Here is a 25,500-nt window from a genome sequence, read left to right as displayed (position 1 = left end):
GTTCCATTAATTTGTGTGAAACTTAAATTTAATTTTTATGTAATTTCTGTAGTGTCCACTATACTTTACTTCCTGTATTTTTTAATGCTATGTACAATTTTAATTAGATCTCAGAATCACATAAAATAGAATAAAATGTATTTTGGAAGCCATGTTTGAAGGCTAAGTACTTTACTGTCAGTCATCTCCAATCGGCGTCACTCTTTGGCGTTGAATAGAGATGTGAGTTTTCGACCGCATAATAAATCAGGGTTTCGTCAGAGGAGTTGTTCGTGGCCAATTCACCACCGGACATTAAGTTAAAAGCAAACTTCAACCCGTATCATGTTGAAGGCATACAACCCCAGGTTTTGCGAAGAACTTCTTGCCTCGCACAAATACTTTGTGGAATCAATAACCGAGTGCATTCATCCCGAACCGATACGACTTAGGGATCTTTTAGCACAGAGCATACTCCTTACTTAAAGGCCAGCAACGCATCTGTTGACGCCATATTTTGTCGATATCCATAGTCTGCTGCCTCATTCAGAATCATTGAGAGCAAAGAGACTGTTGCTTCTCAATATATTCTTGATAATGTAATGGATGTTATGTTCATAGGCACATAAGTGAATTTACTAGAAACTGTCATAACCATAATGTTAACACCAGGAACAGACATAAAATTATAATGCCTACTGCTCGGCTAAGTCGAGTTAGTAAGTCTTTTGTGAGGCGATGCATATTCTTTTACAACGAGATCCCAGAAAATGTTCAAAACAAAAGTATTACGTTATTCACAAGAATGGTTAAGAAACGTTTGTGTGGTAAAGGTTACTATAACATAAATGTCTTTCTTAATGATACCACAGATTCGGAAAGGAGCGACCGCCCTCAGGCTATTAAGTTATAAGTTTAATTGTACAAAATTACTTTGTAAACATATTTTTTGATGAAAAAATAAGCCCGCTGAGTTTGTTGTGCCTGTTTATCTCAGGTCTGAGGCATTCTTTGGAATGGGTAGTAGTTTTTGACTTAAGTAGTAATTGATGAAAAGTTCCTTGTGATAATTGACTTAGGTGGTAGTTTTTTTAAGTGATGTCACATCCTATTTTGACTAAAAATATTTGAATTTGAATTTACCACTTCCGATCAAGTGAGTCTCTTTCGTTTTCCCCCTCTTATAATAAAAAAAAACAGCTTCTCTAAAAAACAAAGTCAGTAAAAGCCTGTATGATATGCTGTTGAACAAGTTAGATATGAGCCCAAGATGGAACTATTAACAACTTAATGCGGTCGTAAGTGGTACTTTATGTTACGATAACTGCGTTTTTATTTGCTTTTTCTGGAAACGAAGCTTACAGAGATATTTATGGTTCGTTACATCTAGGGTTTACCGGACTGGTTGCTGTTTTAGTATAGTATTTGATATTCAAGACTTTACGATATTTTAAGCTGACTTTTCATTATGCAGTTATCTTATATCTTTAAACGAGCAATTCTTATATATATAATATGAATCTCGGAAACGGCTTTCATAAAATTTAGTATACAGGGGATTTCGGTGGCTAAATCAATCTATCTAGGAATCGATTTAAAAAAATGTAGTTTTCTCCGTGATTTTAATGAGAAACAGCTACAATAACATTAGAATATAAAGGTAAATTTCGCCACTATATACAAGACTATAATAGCTCAGATGGGACATTGGGTGATCCGGAAAGCAAAAGACCCCGGTTCGAATCCAGATGTCCTATTTCTTTCTTTTTTGTCCAAGTTTTGTACATTCTTAAAAATCCGAGCAAGGCCGGATATTATTACTTATATAATATAACTATGTTTCTAAATTGAACACGATAACGAGTTATTAAATGACTGGCATGAGTTTCTTGCCACTTCTTCTTACTAAAGGTCAACCTTTTCCGTAGTGATGAATGGAGAACAAAATTGAAATTTATAAGTATTATTTCCTTGTGATAATTTAGAATAGCGGGATTTTGATATGATTTGAACTTTAGGGTTTCGTACCCAAATGGAAATGAACGGGAAATCTATTGTTGCTCTGTGTGCCCGTCCATATGTATCTCATATACCTTTAGAGCTAGACAAATGAAATTAGACAGAGAAAGCAAATTTAAGTGATCTTCTGATATTACAATATATCTGAGTACAAGTCGATTTCCTCATATTTAATTATTGGGGTTGAGCAGGTTATGAACTATAAAGTAGATCCTGTAGAAGGCACCACAACCCGAGAGTTTAACAAAAAAATCAAGATTTACGGAGCATCCGTCATCCGGACGGTCAACTTAGTTGGTAAGAGCGCTGGGGCGTATTTCGAGAGGCACAGGTTCGAATCAAGCATTGTCCAAAAATATTGGTACAAATTAAATTCGTATAGTGTCATCATCATCATCAGCCGGAAGACGTCCACTGCTGGACAAAGGCCTCCCCCAAAGATCTCCACGACGATCGGTCCTGCGCTGCCCTCATCCAACCTATTCCGGCGATCTTGACCAGATCGTCGGTCCATCTTATGGGGGTCTACCAACACTACGTCTTCTGATACATGGTCGCCATTCGAGGACTTTACTGCCCCAATGACGATCTGTGTGTGGAGCTATGTGCCCTGTCCACTGCCACTTCAGTTTCGCAATCATTTGGGCTATGTCGGTATCTTTGATTCTCCTACGGATCTCCTCATTTCTGATTCGCTCTCGCATGGAAACTCCGTGTATGTGTGTGGAAAATCCCTCTCTATTGCCCTCTGAGCGACTATGAACTTTCTCATAAGGCCCATTGTTAGCTCATCATTAGCTAGCATCAGTCATAAATCTTCTCGTCCCAAATACCGCAGTGTCTGAAGACGAAGGTTTTCAACCAGTGTGTGCTGCCAATGATGACTTACGGTACGCAGACGTGGTCGTATAGTGTATTCAATTGTATTTTCGCTATAAAAAACCAAAATGGCTTACTCCAAGATGGCTGCCATTGAAAAAAATTTTGCTTTAATAGACCAAGTGTTATATATTATCGCACTTTAAAAATTTCTTTCACTTTTAAAATTCGAATGGATTAAGAACACATTGTTAAGAACGAAATATAATTAGTATGTCGTGATCCACTTCAATAATAGTTAGTTGTTAGTTACGGTGAAAGTGGCCATAGCTGCCAGTACCGAGGGTCAGGTTTCGATATTTTTATGAAATAATCGATTTTTCATTGATTGTGAAAGTAATGATCTAGTTTATCGATCAATCAGTCGCAGAAATATTAGATTAAGTCGGAGAAATTACTCGCTCTGTTAAAAATAATATTTTACAACTAATAGATTTTTGTATGAAGTTTTAAAAATATAACAATTTTCGTTTAATGTCCTACTTACCAGAGGGAGGCTCCTATGCACAGGATGCCGCCTATATTATGGGTACCACAACGGCGCCTGTTTCTGCCGTGAAGCAGTAATGCATACATTACTTTACTGTGTTTCGTTCTGAAGGGCGGCGTAGCTAGTAAAATTACTGGGAAAATGAGACTTAACATCTTATGTCTCAAGCGAACGCAATTGTAGTGCCGCTCAGAATTTTTGGGCTTTTCAAGAATCTGGACCGGCACTGCATTGTAATGGGCAGGGCGTATAATTTACTGTCAGCTGAACGTCCTGCTCGTGTCATCCCGTATTTTGATAAATAAAAACTCAGTCCTCTTAACGCGAGGCTTATAATATGAGATACAAATATAGTCACTGAGCGGGTCTCCCTTAATCAACTTGAGCCAACTTTAACCGAGTGAGCGTTTCAAAAGCCGAGCATGACCATGGTCTCATTCAATACCTACGAAAAAAAGCTTTGGCGTGTCTACAGAAGTTATTACTTCAAAAATTAGTCTTGGTTTTATAAACGCATCAAAAAGACGTTAAAAATATGTTACCGAACTAAATTGAAAGTATAAGTGTATAATATAAGAAGAAAGAAAAGAAGTGAGAAAACAATAAGGTAACAAAAACTCATATTGAACATACACTGTATTAAATAAGGAGTTTGTATGATTGGAACTTGACTGGAATTGAGATAGAATATGGAAGCAAGTGGAAGAACGTAGAAATTTGAAAGCCAGTGGAGCAACAGTATCTGAACTTAATAAAATAAGTGAAGATATGTGAAGAACTTGAACAGCACTCCGTTAAGTATGCAACAAGGGACCTCCATAATGAGATACGTTATCTAACTCGCACGTTTAAGCCGAAAACCTGGGCCATAGAGAACTCTGTTGGTGGAACAATAACAGAAATAAAGGAAATTTCATCAGGTAAAAATGAGAAAGTACGCACATCTTTGTATGTACGTTGATGTTTCAAAACCACGCGTTCGCAAGAAACTATTTTTAAGCAGCAGTGATCTCGACTCGGTACTGTCAAGTCTAGAATAGAAGAAGTTTGTTGGAAGTTTTAATTTGTTCTCTAAGTTGGATTTGAAATTGTCATACAATCAATCGATGGCTAACTGTACTACATGTTTGCCAAGTGATAAATTATTAAACAATATGAATAAAACTTTCATATAAAAGTTTACACAACCGTACTAAAAACTATGAGGTAAACTTTGCAACTGCATCTCTTGCAAATATTCCTTAATAAAGTTGTAAAAGCACACAGATGATACTTACTTTCAAATTTAATAATTTACATCTTATTAATGTTGAACATGTAACCAACACGTACAGCTAAATGGTTCATCTCAAAGTTATCAATCAAGATGTTCGTCATAAATATCGCTTGTACTAACAAGAATTAATGAAAGCTAAGAAACATACATATATCACTTAGTGTAATCTGTTTATGTTAAATATGTGATTATCTTTACATGTTTTCTGTACACTCTATTTGAATATCGGTTTTCTCAAGCATAGATCTTGCTTATTTATTTAAATTATGCTAGTTTTAAATTTCAATATAACATTAAGGCAAAAAATAATTAATTATAACAAATTTGGGTCTTACAGTATATCTTTTCTAAGCAAACTTTTTATTAATTAATTACTCCAATATTTAATTGATCGAGCAAATTTTAACTCTAATTGTATCTTAATTTAAAGTTATTTTATAAATTTGGCATTTACTGAAATAATGATTTCCATATACACAGTACAATTTTTTATAAAATGGAGTGATTACTACTTAACAGACTCTATATCACGAATGGTTTGACTTACTTAAGATATATCGGAGTATAAGCAAAGTATATAAAGGTTACTTTTGAAATCATGGTGCAAACATATGTATAAACCAAGGTAACAAAAGAGGGACAGACTATTCAAATTAGAGTCATCGGTCCTTGATTAGTGTGCTAAGGTTTAATGCCATTTAGTTTCATACGCCCATTTTTCTCGGGTCTGAGGCATACTTTTTCGAGTGGGTGGTAGTTTTTGACTTGCAACAAGTAATATCATATCCTATTTTGAATTTGTATTTAAATTTAAATTCAATTCGTCATTTTAAAGTGGATTTGATTTACAACTTAAAATTCTAGTTCATAGATGCCTTCATACCAAATTAAAAAAAGCAGTTTAAAGAGGGTGTTTGTTATGACAGAAAACGTTATCTCATCACAAGCAAAAGGAACAAGTAATTAATAATTGTTCATAGTGTAATTAAAATTTTTATTTTAAACTGCAAAGATGAAATAAGAAGTAAAAAAATAAGTAATAAATATTATTGAGACAGGCGGAAACAGCACAATTTACCCTACCACATTCTACCCTTCAATTATAGAGTCCATATTATAAGCGGCGAGCCTGACGCCCAGTAGCTGGACACCAATTACACGCACAGGTTCCACAATTAGTGTATTTACCCTACTTCATTTCTCACAAGATTTGTATTCAATAATACTATTGTAATATGAAGTTATAAGATTGCTTATTGCTATTTTATAACTTCGTTAAAATTCAGGTTTTTAATTAATTTATTAAATATTTAACTAATATAATTATCTTATATTAGAAAAGATACGAATACACATGCAACGTTATGTTTTAATATTAAATTCTTGTCAATTTTCAAAATATATGTTTATTGCTATTTTATTAAAATGTAGTACTCGAGAGTACTTGGTTAATTACTTACCGCATCGTTCATAAAATTTTGTTTTTCAAATTTTATTTGTGTATTAGTCCTAGAAGTGAGGGTTATCACTTTAAAAATATATCATATATTGTATATCGAATAATCGTATCTTCAAATCATAATTTTGTAAATATAATTATTGTATTAAGCTGTTGTACTTTTGCAAATTTGCGCCTTGCTGATATAAACTTGTAGTAACCAACTGTAAAATAGATCCTGTAGATGAAGCCACAACCTGAGTGTTGAACAAAGCAAAGAGAATTTTATAACGAGGCGTTACTCGAACGATTGGCTCAGTTTGTTAGAGCACCGGCACGGAACGCCGGAGGTCGTAGGTTCGAATCCCGCATCGTTCATAAAATTTTGTTTTCAAATTTTATTTGGATATACAATATGTAAGAAAGCCTCAAAAATACTAAACCAAGCAGGATTCAAACGCACGACTCCTTCATAGCAAAGCTAACACTACAGTGAACTGAGTGATCGAGTTATAAATCGCTATAATCAGTCTATCTCACTCGCACTTTTTGGGCTTATGGAGCATCATAGTGAGGTGCGTAAGAGGTATCCAATATCGATAAGAAATAAAAATGGATTTCTTAAAATTTCCAATTATAATATAACACAATAAAATATATGAAATACTAGCCGACCCAGCAAACGTTGTATTGCCAAAAATAGGTGCTGTTATCAAAAATAGGTGCTGATCAAAAAAGGATGAAAATTTTAAGTTGCATTTATTTTTTAATGCTGAATCAGAATAAAAATTTAAAGAATTGTCTAAAAATAAAAAATAAAATGTTAAGGGTGATCAACCCTTATCACTTAGGGGTATGAAAAATAGATAGTAGCCGATTCTCAGACCTACTGAATATGCATATAAAATTTGGTAAAAATCAGTAAAGCCGTTTCGGAGGAGTAAGGTAACTAACATTGTGATACGAGAATTTTATATATAAAATATAATGTAGATTTGTAAATATTACATTACAAATTATTATTTTAATCAGAGAGCCATATGTTATTTTCTCTCTCTCTCGGCTACCGCGTTAAAGCGGACTCAGGTAGTGAGGGGTAGTTATCGATAAGATTGCACATTCATTTGTTTTTTACATTTAGGTATGACCCAATAGTTCAATGGTTGATAACTTGGCCACTATAGTATCATTCATTCAGATCCATGCCAAGTCAAAGTAACCTTGACTTAAGTATTACTTAACAACACTGCAATAGTTTGCACATGTAACATAATGCTGTCAATGCCCTTGCATTTTCTCGTGGAAGCTCATAATAAAGTAATTATGTATACTTGCACGTTGAAATGCAAATTATATGTATGTTTCCTGTGAGGCAGAAATAACTTCAATATTAGTTCTGCATAAGAATGACATGTTACATGAAAGGGGAAGAATATTTTAAGTCGTATCCTTATTTTAATAGCTTTATTCGACGTATGAACGATAAACGATTAATGATCTACTAGAATTAAAATTAATACTATTCAGATTATGTTTAATATATTTAATTCACATGAATTTATTATTCATTAGGAAATAAAATCATAAAAATTGATTTATTTTTTAAGTAATTTTGTACAATTAAATATACGTTAATAGTGATTTTCATTATTATAGTACCAGAAATAAGGGATTGCTTGTAACTTATTCTAGTAGGCGTCTTAAGATACATAATAGAGTTAAGGGTAAATGTATACACTTTTATAATAAAGTCCCGGCCACTGTTCATGCTTTATCTATATATATATATATATATCATCAATCACTTTTGAGAAAATAAAAATGCCTCTTAAGCCTTTTATTTTGTGGTCCGTTTCGATTCGAAGTGGAATAAATACGTCCGTTGGTTAAGTTGTAAACTTCTGCCTATAGAATAACCAGTTGCTGGTTCGATCTCTATAAAACGAAAAGTGTACTGTAACCTGCTTACCAAGAACTAACACATACACAGACAAACACACACACATAATTTTTTTTTATTTATCAAAATAATATTTGATTATTTATTATTCACATCTTAATTTGTCTAGGAGGCCCCGAAGGTACAGTTTTGAATTGTTCCGGGTTTACGGCCGTTCCCAATATACTATCTATAGATAGAGATAAATTACTACCTTCTACTGTCAGTAATTAGCTGTCCCAATATACCCGATAAGTCAGTCTTATCCCCATATATTGGGACGTGTGAAATGCAATTTCCATACAAACTTCTATCGCTGGTAAGCTATACGTCGTCCCATTGACAGACAGCGTGTAGGGATAAAGTGATTTACCGTCGATAAGTTTAATGGGACAGAAAAGTCAACGATAGTTACGATTTTTATCTCAAGTAAGAGATAGACTGAATATTTGGAACGGCCATTAGTGATCCACCCTTTTTGATCTTTCTGCAGAACCGTTTTAGTTTTTTATAAAAATTATCAAAAAATGATGTAAGTAACAAACAAGTACAGTATATAATAACCAAAGTAAATTTTGTAAGTTAAGTTTGCAGTGAGTGTGAAAAAAAATGAAATGAAATTCAAATATTTTTATTCAAAATAGGATTGAAAATCACTTATTGGACGTCAAAAACTATCACCCATTCAAAAGAGACTGCCTCAGACCTGAGAAGATTGGGCGCAAGAAACTCAGCGGGCTTTTTTTTCGAAAATAAAGTATTTGTTGCTGTCTGGGAGACAGTGGAATGTTTTAGAAACTGATATTGTTCAAAGTTAAGCGTTTTTTTTAAATACGCTTTTATTAGCTTCATACTTATGTTAATATGTAACGGACTCTTTGAACATGATTTTGACCCCCTTCAAAACGTCGGATTAACTCGAAATTTGCCATACTTATTAAGGACCGATTACAAAAGAAAATGTAAAATAAATAATAGTTTAAAAAGAACTAAAAAATACCTACGCTTTTATAGAAAATCCCATTGAAAAATAGAAAATAAATCTTTATAAATTTGAATTAAAAATAGTGTGAGAAAAAATGATTTTATTGTAAAAAAAAAACGTGGGGTGCTTTTCAGGATATTATCAAAATAACGTTCTACTCATATCTGTTCATAAAATATTTATAACTTTTGATACCATGCACCCCGCGCATTACAATAAAATCATTTTTTCTTACACTATTTTTAATTCAAATTTAATAAGATTTATTTTAAATTTTTTGGTGGGATTTACTATAAAAGCGAATTTTTTTAGTTCTTTTTAAACTATTATTTATTTTACATTGTTTTTGTCGTCGGTCCCTAATAAGGTTGTCAAATTTCGAGTAAATCCGACGTTTTGAAGGGGGTCAAAATCATGCGTAAGCTACTGTCCGTCACGACAAGTAGTAATCAATCAGCTTGATTAATCGGGGAAGGAATACGTGGTGAACTAAAGAAATATTTACAAATGCTTTGTAGCTTTGTAATATGTGTTCTAATCCATCCCTTGCCTTGCTTATGTTTCTTATTATGGTGTGCCTTATTTTTTTTCCTTCCACATACCCGGTGATAAATAATTAATGTCGCCCATTTTTCATTCACACCACAAGGGATACCAGTTTACCAGTGGCAGGCTCCTTTGCACAGGATGATGGCTAGATTATGGGTACCACGACGGCGCCTTTTCTGCCGTGAAACAGTAATGTTTAATTACTGTGTTTCGGTCTGAAGGGCGCTGTAGTTACTGGGCAAATGAGACTCACCATCTCATGTCTCAAGGACACGAGTGCAACTGTAGTGGCGCTCAGAATTTTTGGGTATTTCAAGAATCCTGAGCGGCACTGCATTTTAATGGGCAGGGCGTATCAATTACCATCAGCTGAACGTCCTGTTCGTCTCGTCCCTTATTGTCATAAAATAAAAAATATACGTTTTGATGCTTCGGGCAAATTTTTATTCAATTAAAACCAATCAGTGGTTCAAAGATATCTACTGTCATCCAAGACCCAGCAGTACATGGGCAGGTCATAGATCATGAGCCAACTGTTGTTTTTATTTAGTACCTGCCAGATACCCGATGATAAATAATTAATATCGCCCATTTTTCGTTCACACCACAAGCGTTTCTGGCCTCAAAATTTGCGGGTACACTACAATACATCCCACATTCTTGACCCCAGTAAACGTAATCACTCGATAAATCAGGACAATTATTTAATTATAGAAAAAAAAATACAAGTTCCCATCGTAGAACAATTGCAGTTAACGCAGAATTTAATTAGCAGATTGTAAATGTACTCAGCTTGAGAACATTTACATGTATAGCTGTTCTGTACACTTTATTCTTAGACCGTCAGTTGTTTGCCCTCAGCTTGAAGATACATGGACATAGCCAATTAGTCATGCTGGGATTCAGCACATTAGTCAAGGCTATTTTATTAGTGTGTTTTTTACTTTTTATTTTAGAAAACAAGTATCAATAATAGCTTCTGGCTTCTAGTAGCTATGTTTATGTTAAATGAAATCAACTTGATTACGATCATTAAGTTAATTTATTAGTTTAGGAAGATTCTTATTTATATATTATATATTATTCGCACTTATGAAAGTTAAAATTGTAGAATCTGAAATAGTTTCAGATTCTTTGAAAGTGTTAAACTTAAAAGAACAGGCAGGTTATATGTTAGATTAGTATGGAATACTATTTTTATAGCAATACAAAATTCTCTCTCCTGGCCTTTATATCAATACAGACTCAAAAAGTGATTAGTTTAGAGCTATTTGCTATAATTAGTATAAAGCAAGATGTTAAATATTTGGTTAAAATTTAATACTAAAATTGTAATTAAATTTTGATAGATAACATTCCTTTTTAACATTATCTAATCTTAAAATTACCAAAAAAATACACTGATCATCAGTTAACATTAATGAACACAATTATGTAGGAAGAAAGGGATATTGTCAAATATATTTAGTGCCTTAATTGTATAATACATTCATACTCACACAGAATTCACATTCTTATTCATAGATTGCTAGGCAAACGTGGCATCGCGTCTTCGCCCTCTTTACCCCGCTCTCCCCTACACTGGCAGATGCGTGGTATTTTTATGTAGTTAGTGAGGCTATGTCCCTAATATTGGCATGTATAGTGAAAAGTGTAAAATTATATAATAATTCTGTTACTAAACTATATGAAAAAACGAGTCTCCATATTTATAATCATTTAACGATTCTACATTACCCTTATTTTATTAATAATATTTTATAGAGAGAAACAATATGTGTAATGCCTCAATACTTACAAATCATTCGTTTTCTAATATAAACTATTAATATAATGAATAGTCACGTCACAAAAGTTTATGTGAGCTATTATTTTTGATTAGCATCATATAAATGTAATTTATAGTTACAGCTAGCGACCCGACCCTCCTCGCGCGGACAGTAACACATTGCTGTCACATTGGCTTGGTCTGAGGATACACATGAACCTATGATGATACTACTTCAAGTATTTTATAAATATTTTATTTCTTTTCCAGTATACTTAGAATAGTATTTGAAAATAATATTCTTCTAGCCATTATTTTCGTAAGCGTTCGTGAACATAAACGAATTCTATATTTCTCGAGTCCTTTATTTGATATTCGCCAATGCATGATTTTATATTTAGGTGTATTTTAACGCTATTTACCCTAACAGGTAAGTGTTAACCCAAAATTTTAAAACAAAAACCTGTTTTAAGAATTAATGAGATGTTGTGTACCTACAAAAAAAAACTAAATAAATAAGTTGCAATCTATCAAAAAACTACGACCAAACACCAATTCTTGAATTTTTACCATATAACATATATATCGAACAAAGACTAACTAACAATAAATAGTTTCATAAAATACAATAAAAAAAAAGGTCACACTAATGAAGTTTATTGAAAAAATATGTAAGTTAAACCTAAATGAAAGAAAAAACTATATCTGATCTTAAGATCTTAAGATCAGATATATTTTTTTAGATTAATCTTAATTTTAAACTACATTCAACTACGTAAAACAAAACTTAAGACCTACTTACAACAGTTAATTTTCATCTTCTATCTATCTACCAAGCACCAACAAAAACACGCCTTCTAAATTAACTTCATTCATTCATAATTCTCGTATTCTAATGAAAACAAACAAAAATATAAATAAATAAATATTGACACACTTTTACACAAATTATCTTGTCCGCCAAACTAGGCATAGCCTGTAATATGGCTACAATACAACGATGTATTTAATATAATATACATACTTAAACATACATATATACTTATACACATCCATGACTCGGAAACAAACATTCATATTCATCAATAAATGTTTGCACCTACCGGGATTCGAACCCGGGACCTCTGGTTCAGTAGGCAGGGTCACTAACCACTGGGCTACAGGGGTCTTCATATCATTATCATTAAGGTCGAAAAACATAACGTTTTCTATTACCCTTCAATTACAGCGATCCTAAAATGTACCAACAGTTCAAATTACGTAATGTACTAAAATGTGGTCTTTTTACCTTAAAATCAGTTCAGTACTTTTTAAGTTTATCGTGGTAAGTGGTAATAAGATATAGTATATCTCTATGATGTACGTCTTTTCACAAAGCAGTCTCTCACCGAATAAATTGCTTATGTTATTCGGTCATTTATTTATCCTCCTGCGATCTGAACATAAAAAAGCACTTAAACAACACAAAAACATTTGCACATCTTTGAGCTAAACATATTTTCTCTCTTGGAATTTTCGCCTTGCATTTCTAGTATTCAGAGAGGATTTATTTTAGCGAACAACCGGTCCTATTATGAGATAACCTGCAAACAATTTAATGTGGAAAATAGTAAAAATGATTGCATCTCACTCGAGACCCGTTTTGCGATAACATCGGGTGCCTATACGCGGCAACGGCTTGCAAATGCAATTTATAATGGTAAAAATATGCGAATTTACATAAGCTATTTAGATTTGCGTATCTCTCATAATATTTTTTATATGTGCAGGTTTTTACTACTCAAGATGTTAATAGATGAGGTTCATTCACTTCATTGCAGCTTTTGCTATCCCATCAATTAATTCTTTTCGTTTATCAAAATTACCAGTGCTCCTTTGCAGAGGATGCCGGCTAGATTATGGGTACCACAATGGTGCCTATTTCTGCCGTGAAGCAGTTATGTGTAAACTTTACTGTGTTTCTGTCTGAAGGGCGCCGAGCAAGTGAAATTACTGGGCAAATGAGACTTAACATCTTATCTCTCAAGGCGACGAGCGCAATTGTATTGCCGCTCAGAATTTTTGGGCTTTTCAAGAATCCAGTGCGGCACTGCATTGTAATGGGCGAGGCGTATATCATCAGTATTAATTACCATCTTAACGTCCTGCTCGTCTCGTCCCGTATTTTCATAAAAAAAAGAGACATCTATGTCAAAGAATGGACAATTATGAATGTCAACATTTTTTTCGTTTTTTTTTACATTATTATTCCGCAAAAGGTTGAGCTTTAATGAGAAGAAGTGGTAAGAAACTCATTGTGACCCGTATACCTTCCTCTTCCATAAAAATGTGAGCCATTTATAGCGCACATAAATAAATAATTATAAGCAGATGTATGTCTATTGTTCTCGAAGTCTAAAACAAAAAAGGTAAAAATAGTTTAGAGGCAGGTGATATACCACAAGACATACCTCCAATAGATTATACACGTTTTTGCATCGATATTAACGATGATGTAAATAGTCTTAAAGGTTGCGTCTATAGAAAAACTCTAATCAGCTTGTCCGCATTGCAGAGCGGTAAGTAACCTTTTAAGCGACGAGAAGGCTTCTAATACTTAATTCCTAACATTCCCAGTCATTATTCAAAAATTCTCGACTATTTTTTCCTTGTTTTTTAACCACCGATCAATAATTTTGTCAAATAAGAACAATAACTTCATTATCTATGTCTTTGTATTAATTTTGATATTTTTGTTTTTGTGATAGATTACTTCAAGCAGTGTTTAACGGCCGTTCCCAATATACTACCTACCTTCTACTGTCAGTAATTAGCTGTCAATAATCTGAAGCTGTCCCAATATACCCATTAAGTCATTCTTATCGCTTTATATTGGAACGCGTGAATTGCAATTTCCATACAAACTTCTATCGCTGGTAAGCTATACGTCGTCTCATTGACAGACAGCGTGTACGGATAAGGTGAGTTACCGTCGATAAGTTTATTGGGACTGAAAAGTCAACGATAGTTACGATTTTTATCTCAAGTAAGAGATAGACTGAATATTGGGAACGGCCGTAAAACGGCTTAATCACCGAAATAATCATAATTTTTTCGGTAAATAAATAGGTGTTAAAAATGCTTTAATTATTAAAGTTAACACTTATCGACCTCTTGGGGTCACTGTTTGTTTGACGACCGAATAGCCGAATGGTTAGTGACCCTGACTACTAGAGGTCCCGTGTTCAAATCCTGGTAGGTGCTGTTTGTTTGTTTGAACTTCCTTGTCTATGGCTCTACCAGTCGGATTTAGAAATATTTGTGTATGTATATGTCTAGTAAGTTTTGTTATTTTCTTAGTGATTTCTTCACTTCTGGCATTAAATATACAAATTTAATTTACTGTCCAAAGTTTATGGATGATGCGGGATTCGATTCCGCCCCTCTTGGGAGACCCCCGGCGCTCTTACCATCTAAGCCAAACGTCCAAATAACGCATGATCCTTAAATCTTGGTATGTTTGTTCAACTCTCGAGACTTTGTATAATTTTTTTAAATGTTAATAATTGACGAGACGAGCAGGACGTTCGGCTGATGGAAATTAAAACGCCCTGCCCATTACAATGCAGTGCCTGGTGGCCTTTTAAAAAAAACACTATTTTGACTCCCGAATTACTTTAATTTCCACACACAATTTTATACAGAACTTACTCACAAGACCGAGTTTAGCCAACTCTCCGCACCGCATGGCGGCTATCGCTTTTATATAAAACTAAAATGATAAATCTGCAATTTACCTCATATAACAACTGTTCATAAAATCTCGCACGAAACGCGAGAGGTCGCGGGTTCGAGTCCCGCATCATTCATAAAATTTTGTTTTCAGTTTCATTTGTGTAATTAATCCCAGAAGTGAGGGTTATCACTTTAAAACATAAAAAATTGCTTAGATGCCTAACATGTACCTTCTTTTATTGAAGTAGGCGTTACTTTGCGGAAATCCATAATTATACAAATGATTTGAGTTTTCTTTAGTGTTAATTCCGCCAATATTTGTCTTTAAACAATTCGACGCGTGTTTCGCCTCTACACGAGGCATCTTCAGGACGTGTTGTCTCGCCAAAATCTGGCACGAGACAGTCAGATAGACACGAGAGTCTCATGCCAGATTTTGGCGAAGTGTCGCATTGTTTGAAGACAAATATTGACGGAATTAACACTAAAGAAAACTCAAATCATTTGTATATACCTTCTTATACATAATCCACAATAGGTATTTTTGGCAAACATTTATATATTACGTACGCAGATGAAAAAGCGGTAAAATAAAAATTGCTTCGTAGAACCACTTTGGTCACGTTTAGACGGTCAAGTGAAGATGGTCTAGTGACTCCTAGAGTCGGTGCTCCGTGGTACCGTTACTGAAGAAACTCGGCCACTCCGACCACGTACTGACATATCCATACTGTTGACTCAGCCATATGCGAAATTTTCTCCCACTATTTCAAATGAATTCTGTGAAGTCTAGCCAACTAATCTTAGTGGTTAGCGATCCTACCTACTAAGCTTGAGGTCCCGGGTTCGAATCCCGGTAGGTGCAAGCATTTATATGATGAATATGGATGTTTGTTTCCGAGTAATGGATGTTTAAATGTATTTATGTATGTTTATATGAATTTATGCATGTTTAAGTAAGTATATTGTATCAATATATCAATGTCTTGTAACCCATAACACAGGCTATATATGCTTAACTTGGGGCAAGATAATTTCTGTAAAAAGTGTGTCAATATTATTATAAAATATTATAAAAAATCTTCGATCGAGGAACATTCCATTTTTGAATTTTATGTTATATACATATCTACATATAAGCGTCGGTTTCGCAAGAGGACGCACCGTTGACTCTCAACACGGAGACCCCGGTTCGATTCTCGTCCGCCACGTCTCAATGGTTTTTCGGTTTTCGGAGTCATATATTATGTCCAATTATTCAACCATTTATAAAGGCATAAAAGGCATTTATTTTCTCAAAATTGATTCCTTAAGAATTCTTTTTGATGTCATTTCTAATATACTAGATACAACTGCCGCTTTGGAAACAAATGGCGCTCTGAGAGAGAAGAAGCGGCGCAAGAAACTCTCCCAGCATTTTTTTTTGCGCTCTTTTTAATAAAATATACAATATTGTTATTGCTATTAAAAAAATCATAATCTAGTCCCAGGCTGTCGTATCACTTTCATATTCAGCTGTGGTGTAGTAGGATTTACGACAGAGCCATTTTTTTTATAAAACATTTAAATTTATTTATAGATAATGCCTGAACAATGGCTGGGACTTTATTATAAAAGTGTATACATTTACACTTAAAGCTATTATGTATCTAATGAAGCCTGCTAGAATTAGTTACAAGTAATTCCTTATTTTCCTTATAAGGTCGGCAAGATCTTATAATTCCTCTGGTGTTATAAAACAACTATCTTGTTTGGGCGGCGGTGATCACCTGCCATCAGGTGACCCGAATGCTCTTTTGTTCTATTCTTCCATAAAAAAATATATAATTCGGTGTCCCTGTACAATGAAAGTAAAGTTATATTATATAAAGAAGAGCCTATATATACTAAAGAATAATAGTGGAATACAAAGCTGTGATATTTATAATAATATCTTTATCTTATACGTTTGCTGTGGCACATTTCAGTAATAGCTGAACATATTCTCATGCAGTTTTCGCAGGTATGTACAGTAGTGGGAGTATTTGGGAACAGAATAAGTTCTTTGTTAAATTAAGTCGTAATTTTGAAAAAATATCGTTATTTTTACCTATTTACATTATACTTTAAGACTTTGGTTACTAAGAACTGTGAAAGTTGTATTTTTATACTGATAGTTCAATTCTGGACGCGGTGTTACTAGGACTCATTAGGACTAGCCAAACAGTCCCCCTCTAAAAATAATTCATAATAATAATAATAATACATAAGGCTGGACTGAATGTGGAATTCCACGCAAACGAAAGGGCTTACGCTACTTTTTAAATAATGAATTGAGAGACGGAGCACCCAAGCAATGTTTTTTTTTAATGAAAATAAGGGTCGAGACGAGCAGGACGTTCAGCTGATGATAATTGATGCGCCCTGCCCATCACAATGCAGTGCCGCTCAGGATTCTTGAAAAACCCTAAAAATTCTGAGCGGCACTACAACTGCGCTCGTCACCTTGAGACATAAGATGTTAAGTCTCATTGCCCAGTCATTTCACTAGCTACGGCGCCCTTCAGACCGAGACACAGTAATGTTTACACATTACTGCTTCACGGCAGAAATAGGCGCTGTTGTGGTACCCATAAGATTATGGCTAGCCGGAAAAGGATGCCGGCTATCTAGCCGGCAAAGGAGCCTCCCCTGGTAAATTTTCCCACTGTAAAATGTTCACAAATGTTGTTTTTCTACGAAGTGAATGACACCACTCAATGTGCGTTGGAGCCTAAATTATAGAGTGATGTATCCTTAGAAAATACACACAAATTCGGAAACCTTTTAGATTTTTAGAAAGTTAACGCAATAATTATTTATATTGATTCTTCAAGAGAGATAAATAATGTAGGTGTGCAGTTTACACTAACCAAAAGGTTAGAGTATGATTTAAGCTAGGAATACAGTAAATACCTTCGTTATTGCTTGATTTTAACCTTATTTCAAATAGTATAAAATTAAGGAAAACATATTTATTTATTTATTTATTTGTATAAAGAAACTTACAGCTATTTTTATTACATAAAGGTATGATAATCGATACATATTACACATAACGATGCTTATTACATAGTGAAGTTTAAAGAATTATTAAAAATAATTACAAAAAAAATACAAAAGTTCAAAGAGCCAATAAATTCACTGATACAAATATAACCTTTAGATACCAATTTTTTTAACAAAAGATACAAAATCGTACTTATTACATCGAAATATGTCTATGTGGTTATAACATATTCAATAGAGTCTAATATACGAATTGAGTGTTAAACAAAAAATGTATTTTATAGTAAAAAAGTATGGGGTATATAATTTGCTATACTTCAATATTAAATTTTATAGACAGTTATTGAAATCGTTGTGAAAATATCTTACCCCCAGCGCTTTTTTTTCATTACAACAATTTATTTTGTTAATCCGATCCGAAGATAATATCTTTAATTAAATTTTCTACATTTTAGAGCCTGTCCAGATGAAGCGTTTTACGCGCGAGTTCACTCGCGCGTTTTGATTTGTATTGCGTCCAGATGCGGCGTATCACGCGCGTTCTCGCGCGCATGTGTTGGAGACGGATTTGAGCAGTTATAAACATGGACTCGGATACAGCGGTTGTGTTGTGGCTTGCATACCGTCGATGGAGACGTCGTAAACAAAGAGAAAGTCGACGATTTAACGTACATCCCATTCTACGTGATAGAATGACGCATAGTATGTTTATAACTTTATACCCAAAACTCAGAGAACATAGTGAAAAGTTTTTCAACTACTTTCGGATGTCAATAGCATCGTTTGATAATTTACTAGAAATTATCAAAGAAGATTTGTCTCCATGTCAAAATTATATGGTACGGGATACTGTTTCTGCAGAAGAAAAACTCGTGATTACTTTGAGGTAATATTTTTTATTGCTTTAGTAATACCTTAAGTAACAATTATAAGCCCAATTAACAAAAATAAAGAATTTAAACAAAATTAACAAAAATTAGGAATCATCATTCTTATATAATATAGGTAGGTACTTAAGATTTAATTTAATTATAGTTCCATTAATTCAGATTCATTGGAATCTTGTGTAGATGCCGGTGAAGGGTGTTTGTAGCTAGACGTCGTTGGTGGTCGTGACGCAGTGCAATAACCTCGATTGTAAGTCGAAAAGGTTTCAGGTGGAAACGAAGATGTTGAAGGGTCTGTTGTGGTATATCCTGTTTCTCCAAAATAATCTCTCTGTCCACGTTGTGTCATTCCTGTTTGGTAATGATATTGTGTCGAAGGTTGGTAGTCGGAACGAGCTGCTGCAGGTCTAAGACACAGAGCTTGTTGAGCTTGAAGTACTTTCATTAATTCAATTTTTGTTTGAAGTCTGTTTTCCTCTGGTACTTTAAGAAGCTCTTTGTGTAAGGACAAACAAAATAGTTTGTCATCATCTGACTCTATTTGGTTTGTTGCCTGTGGCTGATTCCCAGATGCTAAATTTGTTTTTATGATTGAGAGGAATTCTTCGTCAGCCGCATTTAGTTTTTTCTTCTTTTTTGCCTGACTACGTGGAGGTCTCATCACATCTTCCCCATCGCCAGAAAACTCCTGTTCTTCAGTTGCAACACACGCGGTGTTGATGTTGCTCTCAGTTATTTTATTCCGTGTCGATCTTTCGAGAAACATCAAACGTTCAAAATAAATATATTTGGCTTTGCCGGAGGCTCCTGATCCAGACGGTGTGGTTTTCTTCTTCTTCATTTCTCTCACAAAGCCATCACGCAACCCTTTCCACTTCTTCTGCAATAAAGTACCTGTAAATAATAAAAAGATCGAAATAAAATAATAATAATTATTTTACTTTCTTTTCAGATATTTGGCCACAGGATGTTATTTTGCGGATCTGCATTATGCCTACAGATTAGGAAAGTCTACAGTTATCGAAATAGTACAGAAAACCTGTTACATCATGTGGAACAAACTGCTAAACATAGTAATGAGACAACCAACGAAAGCTAAATGGAAAGAAATTTCGAAACAATTTCAAAAATACACAAATTTTCCAAACTGCATCGGTGCCATTGACGGCAAGCATATCCGTATTATAAAACCTAACGATTCTGGGTCTCTTTACTATAACTATAAGAGTTATTTTTCAACTGTTTTGTTGGCCGTATGTGATGCAAATTATTGTTTTATTGCAGTGGACATAGGCGCATATGGAAAAAGTAATGACTCCACAATTTTTAAAGACTCTATTTTATATAAAAAACTTGTCGAGAAAACTTTAGATATTCCAGATCCAAAGCCAATATCGCAAACAGATGCAACCCCCTTACCTCATGTCATAGTAGGAGATGAGGCGTTTAGTCTGTCTGAAAATATAATGCGCCCTTACTGCGGTAGATCTCTAACAACCAAAAAAAAAATTTTCAACTATCGCTTATCCAGGGCCCGGCGTTACATTGAATGTTGCTTTGGCATCTTGGTAAATAAATGGAGAATATTTCATAGACCGTTGAATGTGGATATAGAATTTGCAATAAACATAATTAAGGCTTGTTGTGTTCTCCATAACTACGTAAGGTTAAGGGATGGCTATAGGTATGATCACACTCTCTACGAAACATCTCTGAATAATTTGAACAATGAGGCAGTGAGGCCTAATGCGAGATCATTGAATATAAGAGATAGATTTGCTGATTATTTTGTAAACGAAGACAAACTCCCTTGGCAAGATAAAATGATATAGTTTAACAATGTAAAATCTATGCAAATAATAATATTATTTAATAAAGTATTATTTACTTACCTAAAGTTTTTTTTTTCTCTTCGGAATCACCAACTTCACAAAAAATTTCCACTATTTCTTCCCAGTTCCTACGTTTAATGGTTCTATTAGAATAATCTGATGATTCCATGTCCCATAGAGCTACCCTTTTCTCAATTTCGTCGATAAAAAGTTCCGTGTCAAAGTTATCACGCTCCATTTTGAACCAAATACGTCCACTCGCCACGGACACGCGCGTAGTACTGGACGCAGCACAGGCCCCCGAGTACCTCGACTCGCGCGGCGCTCGCGCATGGGACGCGCGAGTCGAGAGTCCCGCTCATTGCACGCGTTTTACGCGCGAGTGAGGAAACGCGCGTAGGCATCTGGACGGGATGTACGTAGCTCTAGTACCTCGGTTACGCGCGAGTGTCAACGCGCGAGTGAACTCGCGCGTAAAACGCTTCATCTGGACAGGGTTTTAGTTTGGTTTTCTATAATTGCGTGTTTTTTTAACCCTTATTAATTTTTGCTTTTTAATGTTAAAACAATCATAATTTCATAGCAACGAAAAATCGATTTGTGTACGCCCTCATCTTTGGAAAAAAGATATTACCTACTGTGTAATTGATAGAAAAAAATTGCTAATCCTGAAGATTCTAGCAAGAAAACTGGGAGAGACTATATTAATTATTGAAGGCTCATCGGTCCATGGTTTGTGTGCAAATTTTCAAATTAATTCGACGTTTTGAAGGTTTCTAAAATCACATGCAAAGATTCTATTACATACGAAATTAAAAAGTAAGACAGATTATTAAAATGATTGCATTGTCATCGGTGTTTGTTAATTGTGCAAAGTTTCACTTCGAACCAACGATATTAAACGAGTGAAATCACGTTTGGAGAATGCGATACATAGTTACATGCCAAGCTAATAAAAGCTTGAATCGAGTGCTAATGCATATTGAAACTTAAAATACTTTTAAATAAAATTTGAAACACAATTTTTTTTATGAACGATGCGGGACTCCAACCCACGACCTCCGGCGTTCCGTGCCGGTGCTTTAACCAACTGAGCCAACCGTTCAAGTAACGCATCGTTATAAAAGCTTAGCTTTAACTCAAGTTGAACAAAGCAAACAAGATTTTATAACGATGCGTTACTCGAAAAATTTTGTTTTTCAAATTTTATTTGTGTATTAATCCTAGAAGTGAGGTTTATCAGTTAAAAACATGACATTAATTAAAATACTTTTATTTGTTAATATTGTTAATAATAACATTTGCTCTTTATATTATTAAGCAAACGGAAACGCTACTCTTAGCAAACGGTAGATCGAGTAAGAAACATTCATTAGACAAAGGAAATCCGACCCATATAATATGTTAATATAAGATTTAAATAATCACCGTTAAATATAACAGAGTTATCGAGCTGTTAGTTCGTTTTATGTTAATAGTTGGGCATATTAATTTGTTGTGTTACAAGAAGGCTTACTGTAGAATAGCGTTTATATAAAAGAAAATTATGTATGGTTCTTGACTGATTCTTCGAAGGCTGTATTATATTATATTAAGTAGGTTAAGAAAAAGATTTGGAAGCATTTCAAAATTTAGTTATATTATTGTTGTTAATTAAAACTCACACATTGGCACAAACTCATATACTTATACAACACACACACTCACGCTCAAAAATACAATCGTTGGTTGGTTGATACAGTTTGATACATTTAAAAAAAAGTTTCTATTTCCTTATCTGCATTGTAACAGTTATTAGTTTGTCTGTTTACTATGTATCCCACCTAACCTCACCTTAGGGGGATGGGGATGGATGAAAACCAGCGCTGCATGGAAATATTATTTCAAGCAGCATATTAAGCATTTTATCAGTGGGAGGCTCCTTTGCACGACAGCCGGCTAGATTATGGGTACCACAACGGCGCCTATTTCTGCCGTGAAGCAGTAATGTGTAAGCATTACTGTGTTTCGGTCTGAAGGGCGAAATTACTGGGCAAATGAGACTTAACATCTTATGTCTCAAGGTGACGAGCGCAATTGTAGTGCCGCTCAGAATTTTTGAGTTTTTTGAGAATCCTAAGCGGCACTGCGTTGTAATGGGCATGGCGTATCAATTACCATCAGCTGAACGTTCTGCTCGTCTCGTCCCTTATTATCATAAAAAAAAATAAGCTAAGCCTACTCCCTTTACCTTTATGTATGTATATAATAAGTTGATTTTGTATATTTTAATTTACTTCAAGACAATAAATTTTATTATTATTTAAAAAATTTAAATCATTTAGAATTGTTATTATTTTATAGTGATTTGGCAAAGTTATGTACACCGTAATTGTTATACATATCAGACACGTTACCCTGTAATAATTAATGGACATTTAATAAGTTATGTGATGTACTTGTTAAATTAATATATAAGCAATTTTCTTATTCTATAATTTAAAAGATTGGCTGGGAGTTTCTTATCAGTTCTTCTCCCCGTATGAAAGCCCCTTTTACGAATTGAAGTAGGTTCATGTGTGTCCTCCTTAAATAAAGCACCGTTTACGTTATACAAATATTTTTTCTGACTACCGTCAAAAAAAAATATACACCGCCCTGCTGACACTGTTTCTCTTAAGCCTTCATGTTCAATCAATTGTTATTCATACAAATCTCACGAGATGTAACCTTCATCTTAGTTTTTACCAATGTGACATTTTGTAAATCAGACAACGCCTTTGCTTTTTATAACAATAGAGACGTGGTCACGACTGCGAATAGTTTCATTGTTTCATTAGCAAAAAGCTTTATGTGAACTATTTATTGTTGAGACTGAATGATACTTAATTGACTAATCTCCTACATATTTTTTTTTATAGAAGAGGACGCGACTATTTTGTTTGGAAGCAGGCGATGTTAATTCCATCTTAGTGTTACAGAGCAGGGTTATTCGCGCTACTTCTCAACTAAGTCCTAAAGAATCATGAAAAGTTAAAAAAAAAAATGCCTTTTTTTATTAACGCGAGTGTTATACATTTAAATAAAACACATTTGCAAGAATTAAGACTGGAATTAAGATTTTTGGGTAAAAGATTAATTTTTGTTATTATTTAAGTTAACCCGACGTATCAAGAGCTTTCAAGACCCTCAAAACTACACATACCAAAAAAGAAGAGGACACTGTCAGTAAATTTTGCCAAAAACCGTCTGTCTACAGCAAATACCTCTTCCGAGGGAATAAATGGCGTTACACTTTGTAATGACAACTATGACAAATACTATCTTTGACTAATTTCATCTGCTGTCCTCCTGATAACGGGATCTGGAAAAGTCTTGAAACATCGGGTTAACTAAAATAATACTAAAAAGGTAACTTTCACGCAAAAATCTAATGTAAAAACAGAGACATAATTACACGCGTTTTAATACTTTAAAAGTGTTTTATTTAAACATTTCAACTGCTGCAACTCAGTATATTATTGATAATGTTATGTATGTTCATTAGTACATTAAGAAATTTGCTAGAAAACCATGATAATCAATGTGTCAAAACCGGGAACAAACACAAACTTGTTATGCCTGCTACTCGGTTAAATCGAGTTGGTTAAGTTGGATGATGGATTTTACCTTATTATAATACCAGAAAATTTACAAAACAAAATATATAACGAAATTCAAAAGAAAAAAATAACTTAAATTTAAATAACCTTTATGTGGTAAAGGTTACGTCGATGGCATAAATTATTTTCATAATACCTAATACTGTAGAGTGGGATTGGAGCGACCGCCCTTAGGCTATTATTTACTAAGAAACCCGATATAGCCGAACCGATACGACTTAGCGACTTTTAAACTTAGAGCATACTCTCTAAAGACCGACAAGGTTTGGTAGTGCCGATGTCCATAGCTGGAAGGTCATTTGGCATCAGATGAGCTTCTTATATTACCAGTGGGAGGCTCCTTTGCACAGGAAGCCGGCTAGTTTATGGGTACCACAATGGCCCCTATTTCTGCCGTGAAGCAGCATTGCATAAACACTTCTGTGTTTCGGTCTGAAGGGACCGTAGCTAGCGAAATTACTGTGCAAATGAGACTTAACATCTTATCTCTCAAGGTGACGAGCGCATTTGTAGTGCTGCTCAGATTTTTGGGTTTTCCAAGAATCCTGAGCGGCACTGCATTGGAATGGGTAGGGCGTATCAATCACCATCAGCTGAACGTCCTGCTCGTCTCGTCCCTAATGAAATGAAAATGATGAAAAAAAAACAGCACGAAATTATTATTTAATTTATTTAATTATTGTTCTTTAACGTAAAAAATATTTGAATATGCTTTCTCAAACATTATTAATGTAAATTAAATCAAAAATAAACCTTACATTTCACTATAAATTTAACTACTTAACTGTTTATGTGTTAGAGTTTATGTTAATGACTAATGATTATGATTGAAACATTAAATAAATAGGTTTATGAATTTTTCTTCCCATTTTTTACTAAAATAGTAATTAAGTAACCATTGTTTTATAACGACTCTCTATCTCAATAGGTAAGATATTGAAATAATTTTGTAATACAATTTAAAAAAAATTTATCATAAATGTTTAAATGCAAGTTAACTAAGATAGGTAATATACACAATAGTAATACCGAATTAGTTACTGAATTATGTGTTAATGATCATTAGTAATATCCATA

The 25,500-nt window shown here is 34.0% G+C and overlaps 3 protein-coding genes across 5 annotated transcripts in view; 1 reads left to right on the top strand and 2 right to left on the bottom strand.

Moving 5' to 3' along the window:
• LOC126969470 (uncharacterized) overlaps window positions 1-25,500 on the bottom strand; it is a 147,923-nt gene that overhangs the window by 80,529 nt on the left and 41,894 nt on the right. The gene's annotated exons all lie outside the window — the stretch shown is intronic.
• On the top strand, window positions 18,515-20,841 carry LOC126969489 (uncharacterized). Its single transcript, XM_050814954.1, has 2 exons — window positions 18,515-18,949; window positions 19,903-20,841. The coding sequence occupies exons 1-2, from the start codon at window positions 18,648-18,650 to the stop codon at window positions 20,780-20,782; spliced, it is 1,182 nt and encodes a 393-aa protein (XP_050670911.1). The 5' UTR covers window positions 18,515-18,647; the 3' UTR covers window positions 20,783-20,841.
• Window positions 18,940-21,271, bottom strand: LOC126969500 (uncharacterized). The gene is made up of 2 exons (XM_050814967.1): window positions 20,843-21,271; window positions 18,940-19,844 (listed from the first exon to the last, which is right to left on the bottom strand). The coding sequence occupies exons 1-2, from the start codon at window positions 21,018-21,020 to the stop codon at window positions 19,093-19,095; spliced, it is 930 nt and encodes a 309-aa protein (XP_050670924.1). The 5' UTR covers window positions 21,021-21,271; the 3' UTR covers window positions 18,940-19,092.

Source organism: Leptidea sinapis, chromosome 18, assembly GCF_905404315.1.
Source record: "Leptidea sinapis chromosome 18, ilLepSina1.1, whole genome shotgun sequence".
Taxonomy (NCBI): domain Eukaryota; kingdom Metazoa; phylum Arthropoda; class Insecta; order Lepidoptera; family Pieridae; genus Leptidea; species Leptidea sinapis.
Note: the sequence above shows the minus strand (reverse complement) of the source record. Positions and strands in the feature narration are given on the sequence as shown.

Excerpts from the sequence above, each read along its gene's own strand:
- LOC126969489 (XM_050814954.1), top strand. The coding sequence starts at position 18,648 with ATGGACTCGGATACAGCGGTTGTGTTGTGGCTTGCATACCGTCGATGG. Across the intron at positions 18,950-19,902 it reads AAACTCGTGATTACTTTGAG|ATATTTGGCCACAGGATGTT; the intron begins GTAATATTTTTT and ends CTTTCTTTTCAG.
- LOC126969500 (XM_050814967.1), bottom strand. The coding sequence starts at position 21,020 with ATGGAGCGTGATAACTTTGACACGGAACTTTTTATCGACGAAATTGAG. Across the intron at positions 19,845-20,842 it reads AGAGAAAAAAAAAACTTTAG|GTACTTTATTGCAGAAGAAG; the intron begins GTAAGTAAATAA and ends TATTATTTACAG.